The sequence below is a fragment of the Zerene cesonia genome, chromosome 13 (assembly GCF_012273895.1).
Source record: "Zerene cesonia ecotype Mississippi chromosome 13, Zerene_cesonia_1.1, whole genome shotgun sequence".
NCBI lineage: Eukaryota > Metazoa > Arthropoda > Insecta > Lepidoptera > Pieridae > Zerene > Zerene cesonia.
The window spans coordinates 8,363,991-8,372,994 of record NC_052114.1 but is presented as its reverse complement, the minus strand read 5'-3'; the positions used below and the strand labels follow the sequence as shown (position 1 = coordinate 8,372,994).

Genomic DNA, 9,004 nt, shown 5'->3' with positions numbered 1-9,004 from the left:
AAAAAAAAAAAAAAAAAAAAGGGTTGCGTTTCTCGGGACGCAATTTTATTTCTTTGTAGGGTTGTCGTATAGGGGTTAATAGAAACTTCTAGTCATTCAACCAGTTGGAAAATATACTATCGTGTATCTGCAAGTGTGTCTTGTGAATTTACCAGTTATCACTATAGTAAAAGCTAAACAAACATAACTTATGAAAGAGTAATTAATTTAATATGCTGCCATATTTTCAGGCTATAGACTAAGTGTGTTGTGATTACACTATCTATTCAGAAACGCCACTTAGAGTTATTTTTAAATCACTCAAACAAAGAGACATGCAATGACAATATAAATATCCACTACACTTTATTTAGAACCCATTACGAGTAAATTACAAGCATTTGTTCTTCGGCTTGCGAATGAACTCTTACTAATATAAGTCAAAAGCAACTGATCCGTACTGTATAAATTTATGTATGGTGATGCATCACTCTGAAATGGCACTGAATTAATTTTGCTCTCCGGCATAAAGACCCATTAGTTATAATTTACTTTTCTATGTGGTCCTTCGAGATGGATCTGTATTAGAAACAGCTTCAATACGTTTTTAATAAAATATAATTCATGCTAAAATATAAACGATGACAGAATAGAGATAGTCGGAAAGATGTTGATTGTTCGAAACGACTAATATTTAATAAATACTTTTACAGCTGATGTATAAAACTGATACTCATTGATAAATAAAACATAACTGAAAAATTAATTAATTAAATATGAAGTCATATCTGAATAAAATTGAATTAAAAATTGTTCCCCCTTTATCTGGGGTTTTATAGGATAGTAGTAGATGAGTTTTCATTTAACTAATGATGAGAATCGTATAAGGGATTGACTTTTTTTTAATGGTAACAATAGAATTAAAAAACATTCTTAGATGTTTTTTCATTCTTTTGAGAATATAATATTATGTATATAACAACTGTAGTTAATATAATATTATTCACCCTTGCTCACAATTATTGATTTATTTTTCAGGGAGGCCCGGTACATCCTTCTACCAGGAACGTCATACGCGTCAGACGATCTAGAAGAAAATGACGACGGGTTCAATAACCAAGAGTCGGAACCTTATCAAGGAGCTCCGGCCTAGCAAATAATGCGTACCCCGAGAACTTGACTGGTGTTGGTTGATACATCGAGATCAAACTCGAGAAAAATGAAATAATGACGTGAAAAGTGGAAGGGATATATACTGAGAATCTTGAATGGTGTGGGTATATAACAGAAATGCAGACATGTTTTCTTTAGGAATCATCCTCGGGATAAGGTTCCTTGCGGTGGTGTAATTCGATGAGATCCACCTTGATGTAAATTTGTTTTATTGTTATAAAGAGTGATTTCGATTGGATGCTGAATATTTAACAGTACAAAAAGTAAGAACAAAGAAACTTAACGATAGATGGCGCTGGTTTCTATACCAAACATATTTACAGTGTTAATAACTAAATAAATAAAAACTCTGGAGAATATCTATAAAGGCAAAGCTGATTATAAAAGACGATAAAAGTGGAAGTAAAAAAATGCCGACTGAAATGACTAGTGACTTTTTTGTGCTTCATGTGAACGTATATTGAAGGCATGTGATAGTGTAGTGAAATGTAACGGAAAATATTTGAAAAACAATTCAATTTTGCTTATAATGTCAATGAAAGGGGGAAAAAGCTAATATTTCAGAGCTCTAGCTCACTAAGTCGCCGTGGCGACGTTGCCAGCCACGTGGCCAAGTAATATGTCCAAATTTAGCGACGTTGCCAAACCGTCGTCAAGTGAGTAAGTTCGACAACGATGCGACGTCGCCTAACTATTATTTGTAGCAATAAGTTGAAGCAATAAAAAAAGATGTATAATTTTTTATTCATAATTTAATTGATTAATGGGAAATTATTTTATTTTGTTAGTTTTAAGGGACGGTTATTAAAGTCTACATAGATAAGAAACTACCAAATGATAGAAACGAAAAGTGATTGTATAAGTATTTTTATTCTATATTACTTTCCATTTATTTAAAATATATACTCATAATATGTGCTCTTTATGAATGGGTTACAATAATGATTATTCTTTTAATGTTGCAAGTGACTGTATAATATTTTCAATCATAATATGTATTTTGTATGGGTGAATAAGGTTCAAGTATTATTCCATATGTTGATGCGCTTTTAGTCTATATAAATTGAACATACTCTTTTAATTATTTCGACGCGTTATGCATCGATGCAATGTCAAATAAGATGGCATGTAAAGACATGAATAACCTCAGAAATAACACAAAAATAATAGCATGACAGTTTTTTCTCCCTTATGTATCCTCCGCATTATAAATATATTAGTTTTAATTACGTGAGAATTATGAAATATATATTCTGATATTACATCTTATATTAAACCACGAATGTAGAACTCAGTGGTTGCCATACGTTCTATATTTTTCTGTTTTACTATAACACTATGATAAAGTTTTTATAAAGACATAGTATATTCTTAAATATTCTTTAAAATATAATATTGTAATCCAAAATTATCTTTGTAAGAAAATCAATTCTATCAGTAACCCAGTATCGTAGTGGCATGTTACAAATAATCATAATCCAGAAACAATCATGTATATACTTCTAGTATTTCACACATGTACTATATATATACCCAACTATTTACTTATTTTCTAAAGATTCACAAATAGCAATAGGCATAAAAAAACAGTTACAAAGGCCGTAAAGCTACCATAGTTTCTGGGTCCAATAAACATTCATAATTTAAACCCTTTTTAGTCTTAGATCGATCGAGTGAAGCCACCAGGACATAACAGTATACCTGTTTTGTCTAGTTAATGTCTAGTCTAGACTAGATATTTCTCACCAGCACGATCTAGGGTTAGACTATGCGTCACATCGTAGTGTTATCAGATTGTTTTTACTCACCTTTTATAATTAAACGTAATGTAATGTAGTAAGACGATTGTTCCCAAAGTTACTGTATTGTGATATAACATTTATGGTATTGAATAAATTTTCGACAGCTATTTTGTTTTTCATTTGAACCTCGTCTCTTATTAATAGATATGCAGTTATAACTATTAGTAATAAATTTATAAGTGGGTGTCGAGCACGCTTCGGCACGAATTAGGTCAGCTCGCACCGGGGAAGTACCACACCCCCACAGAAAACCAGCGTGAAATAATAGCATGTTCCTGTGTTTCATTCAGTGAGTGGGGGAGCCGGAGGCCCATATCCTATTCCTTACCCTTCTCAGTCCTTTCCTTTATACCAATTTAATCAAACGATTTCCTCTATACCTTTCTTAATTCCTCTCCAATTCAGAGTCGGCAATCCATTTGCATAGACGTAAGATCTGCAATCGACCTTGCGCTTCTCCAAATGTTCAAAGGCGGTGGAAGCTTTTTCAACAAGACGACCCACCAGCTCCATTGCCGACGATGGCACAAAAAAGAAACTCGTTTGTTATTTGTTTGTTAATATTGCTCCTGGTCAAGTTTTTATAAAATCACACTAATCTTTAGAAAAAAAAAATCAAGACTAGTTAAATGAAGTAATATACATTTATGTTGAAAGCATGTGATGTTTACAGGAGCTACAGATTACATAAAAGACGTCCGAGCGATGTTCTGAACAAAGCTCCCAATGATGGCTTAAGAAATGAAACAGTTGAACCACAGAGTGGTTTACCTGAAGGTACAGCAGAGGATGAGTATGCAAGAAAGTTTGGTCCAAGGTTAACAAGAAAATCTGACCCGAGAGCGAAGATTACGCGTCTTACTCATGAAGTAGATGGTGGTATGGCTGTTACAATGAGACTGTAGGAACGTAAGTTCTGGAAAATAGTAGATTGTTCACTCTGTAGAGAATGAAACAGTAGTAGATAGATCTCTATGCTATTTTACTTGAATTTTTGATAAATAGTAATGAGAGGTGTGGTTGAAGATTGAATGTTTTGTAGGTACACAGGCCACTTATTAAGGTTCTGGCCATAATCCACCACGCTGGCCAATTCCGGGTTGGTAGACGCCACATTTCATCGAACTTTTAATTCTTGGACATGCCAGTTTCCTCACGATGCCTTTACCGATTAGAGCAGCGGTGTATGAGTAGAAAAAATTAAAAGTTAATTTATTCCTTGCAACCGCCGCATTCGCATATGTTTTGTATAATGGCACGATCTTAATCGTTTCTCTTATTTGATCGATGTTTTCGAAGATTACAAACTTATAGACAAACATCAAACAAATAGTCATGTCCAATTCATGCACCACGAGCCCCATAGACAGGTGATCGCTACCCGTACTTATTTAATCAATAGTGCAATGTTTGCTCGTTTATGAGCAGTAATAAAGATAATGTTTATTATTTAGCAAACAAAGCAATCATGTGACGGCTATCCTGTTCGGATGATAAATAGTTAAATGATACCGGTCTTATCGTTCGTGTGTTAAAATGCGAATGGATTCCTGCGTCAACTGAGATTTAAGGTTTTTTTAGAGTGAATTAGTTTGATAATTTTAACGTTTGTGAGCAATTAACGTACGAAGTAATTACAGTTAAAAGGATAAACATTACCTATTGCAATCGTCATTTAATGAAATGTGAAATCATCTTAAAAATTAAATTCATCGAAATAGGGTTACTTCTAGCAGTAGAAATTCCTATAACAGAGAGAGACTTAAGAATACATCAAAAAATATAAATAGCTTGGCGTTTTGTGTCTCATGTATTTTGGGTGTAGGTACTTTTTATGTGACATTTTTATTTTGACTTATGGTATAAATTTATTCATTTATGGCACACTTATCATGCTTTTATATAAATTATTATAAGTACTATAAAACAAAAGTGTATAAATTATAATATTATAATAGATAGAGATATCTACAGAGGAAGAAAAGTTATTTTTAGAAAGCAACGTAAAATATTACCTATATCGTATTCGGCCTGCGGCACCGTCTGCGTGATTAAAGGAAACCGTCTGTCGATTTAAGGAAACGTACAAATTAAATATGGCAATGACAGTAACAGAGAATGATAAAGAAAGTTAATAATGTTTTACAAATCAACGTAATTCTGTTATACCAATATCATTTAATCGGACGAAACATTTCTTTCCTTCATCATTTCAATTCAAAACAATGACAAATTTATCGTCGCATATCAGTTTAATAGCCAGGACATTAGGGGTTTTGATAATGATATTGTTTGCAAATTTCATGTTACTATATGCAAATATGATAACCGTTTAGAGTCATGTTGATTTGGTGTTGTTTTTATCCTACTTAAGATACCATATCTTTAATTGTTGATATACTTAATGCACGTATCGATTGAGATGCATCGAAATTAGGTGGGTGAAATTTTAAAATAACCCGCATTATTTAATTAAAAGTATATTTACACCGTCCTTATTATGTTATAGTCGGTAAAGGATCTTGTGGGTCGCCTGATGGAAAGCGCTATCGCCGCCGCGCCGCTATTGGGACGTAGTGGGCGGCGGTATTGCCAGCTGTAAAAGATAAGGGATCACGGGCAGAAAGGAGAGGACTGGTAAAGGTAAGGCAAACACGGGCCTTCGCCTTCCGCAATCACTGTACGAAACAGTGGCATTCTCATGCCACTATTTCACGCCGACTCCCCCATAGAAGGGGGAGTGGTACCTCTGCGAGTTATCACTCCCATAATCATAAAACAAAGTTTTATGATCTGAGAGGAAAAGACACAGTATTCTTACATACCTATGAGTAGTAGTGATCATAATAAATATTAGAGGTAATAATTTAAATCTCTTTTAAACTGGTCTGGGGGGAGGGGTAATGTGCGATGAAGCAGGAGTAATTCCAGTGCGAATAAAGCCAGCTATAGAGGTGGTCTAGCCACCATCATTTTCCCATACTGGAACTAGAACCTACTGCTTTAAGACGTCACGGTAACCCGATATGCAATATCTAATTGGTAAATGGGAAGTGCCACCAGGCATATAGATTATGTCAACAAGAATATTATCGGAGACACGAATTAGCTTGCGTGATCTCTCTGATGTCACAGTCACGTGAAAATTCTTCAACGTTTGAGGATTTAAAAAGCACTTTTGTTTGATTACGTAGTGGTTTGTTAATATTTTCTTTGCTCTGTGTGTATTTTTTTTTGTAAGCTCGTACTGTATTTTTTTAAGTCGATGTCATTACTGTAGCAATTAGCACGATTTTTGTTAATTGTCAATGGTTTTGTTCATTCGGTGTTTCGTTTTCTATCCTCGGATCCAATCTCATCTATAGATTAGTAATATGATATTTTTGTAAAGTAAATAATGAGTTTTGCTTGGCGTAAATAGTTTCTTATGTTTCGTCTTTTTTCTCTCTTCGTCTCTATTGTCTCCGGAAGTGGTGTAGTTGAGAGGAATTATGTTATGCTCATTAATTGAAAGAGCCTTTAAATTCAGACGACTGGCCACTTTTTATGAAAAACATATTGGAGAGACATATTTTACGTGATTTCGCTTAAAATTGGCATGCCAATAATGTTTTATTGGGAGTTTAGCGACACATCGTGGGCGGGCACGATTATTGTCATGTGACTTACCCGTTTTTTAACATAACATAAAAACATCTTTTTGGCGCTTATTCATTTTGCCTTGTGTAAAAAATGCAACGGATGCATAAAATATGTCTTTCATTGACAGTTGAGGTCGAAGTTTCGTAAAGATTATTATTGGATCACTATTCGATAATATTTTTGATGTATATTACCTATATTTATTTATAAAAGTTAGATTGTTTAATATGTAAATGAGGATTTTAAAGCATCTTTGTACAAGAGCTAATTTGTCAGTGATGTATTTTGTCACCGAATAAATGTCATGTACAAAATAAGGTATAAAATTATGATACAAGCTAACTTGGTTTTTGAAAGGCTAATTTGATCAATCAATTGAAATTAGGCATTTTTAATTTACTAACATAAGACTGAAGAGTGTTTTAGTATGTATCTGTGTGTCGATTAACGCCCTGGAGAGTCCTGAGTTGAAGCATTATGCATAATTCTATACAAAAAGACTACTCCAGGAGTGCTATTGTTATTTTTCTTTTGGTTTAATTATTCCTGCCATATTCTTACTTAGCCTTTCTCGAACATTCACTAAATTTATGCGCTGACTATTTGCCCTCCCGTTTAAAAACCAATAAATAGCAACAGGTAAATGTTTCTACATTTTCACCTTGTCCGTTTATTATCTAATCTTCACTAAAGACCCTGTACTGCTAATAAAATTGCATATTATGCATTAAATTCCTCATCAATAAATAAAACCTACGTTGAGGAGGGCACACGTGTGACAGGCGTGAATTTTTATAAGTAAACCACAATACGTCGATTAAATGTTTTTGGTTTGAAGTTGGCATTCGATTTTAAAGTACTAAGTGTTTTTATATGCTTATTAATGATTTTTATCAAAAACTCCACCGCCTTCATATCGTCAGATCCAGCAATTTTAATTGAGACCACACGGTAGGCACCAGGCAATAAAAATATCATCAGCAGACATCAGATTGGGTTCACCAAGACGAAAGTTGGGAGACAACAAAGTATAAAAAATTCAGCCAAATTATCCTTTTTATAAGTCGGTTGAAAAGGATTATTGTCTTAAAAAATAATTTCAAATGTCCTTTGAAATAGATTTTTGTACATCTAGATGCGAGATTAACTGAAAGCCAATCAGAAAGCAAGAAATAAAATTAAACAGTCAAAGAAAGTCTCATACAAGGTTTATTAACGTTTATTTTTGCTGGCAACTCCGCATCTATGTATGTATACATATGTTTCTGTTGAATTAAATTTTGGCGGCACACTGGGAATTCTCATACTTGCAACACTTAATAATACTCGTGTTCTAATAGAATCCCTGAAATCTTAATAAATGCACTCAGAATAATACCCTGTTATCGCATTATGTTAATCCTAAAGTATGAATTATACATGTCGATCACGCGACATTCTTCACGCGCTCGTTTCTGTTTCACATAACGTATTCAATTTGTACGTAAATGATTTTCCCTATATTTGCGTACGACCTGAACTTAAACACTAAAGGATATTAGTCGGTGACCTCGGTGAAGGATGCGGCCCTCATTAGTTCCCTTGTTCGATGACAATCACTGAATTCATAATTTTTTTTCTACCAAAATGTGTGACTCGGGAAGATATTTTTATTTTGTTTTGCACTTTTATTATGATAGTATAGTTACCTATATTCCAAATTTAATGGAAGGCGTGTAAAAGGGGGCTAGTTTTTTCAAATTTCTCGACCCCTGTCTCCCCCTCCCTGTCTTTGGTGAGATTTCGTGAGATTTGTAGAGACCAATCCAATATTGGGGAGACCCAACGTGAGATTAAGTAAAATGCAACCCTCTCCCCCACCATGAATGATGCCATTTGGCTGCACGCACAAAACGTTCAATTCATTTTAGATAGATAGATAGATAAGACGTTTATTAAAAGAACACGTAAAATACACGAAAATTACAATATAAAAACATTTAAACAAATAATAATAAACACACAGAGGAAAAAATAGGACGGAAACAAATGTGCACTGCGTTCTTAAAAAGGGTCTTGGCTCAGCATAAATGTCAGAATCAATGGAACCCTGACGCTGATATTCTGCGGACACTACTTTAGGGCAGAAGAATAAAAGATACTAAAAATAATTAAACAAATGCCGTTACAATTGAGTGAGAAAACAAATATTAAATACGTGGAATAAAGTGTAGTATAGTTGAAATAAATAATAATACATTTATTATTAAATGATTTAATTTAATTTAATTAAGAACTAATATAGCGCAAGTTAAATTACGACAGAGTCAAAACTGCAGACAATGAGGAAAGACTTAAATAATAAAAAACTGAAATTTCGAAGATTTACTAATAATAAAATCATTAAATGCACTATTATGCCTTAGGTC

At 33.6% G+C, this 9,004-nt stretch overlaps 1 protein-coding gene across 2 annotated transcripts in view; it reads left to right on the top strand.

The window, feature by feature from the left end:
• Nucleotides 1-3,058, top strand: part of LOC119831038 (cystinosin homolog) — a 31,502-nt gene extending 28,444 nt beyond the window's left edge. For both annotated transcript variants that reach the window (XM_038354261.1, XM_038354260.1), the window contains exon 9: nucleotides 1,018-3,058. In XM_038354261.1, the coding sequence (XP_038210189.1) occupies nucleotides 1,018-1,132 (115 nt within the window). In that variant the 3' untranslated portion in view covers nucleotides 1,133-3,058. The remainder of the gene's footprint in view (nucleotides 1-1,017) is intronic.
• The last annotated feature ends 5,946 nt before the right edge of the window (nucleotides 3,059-9,004 follow it).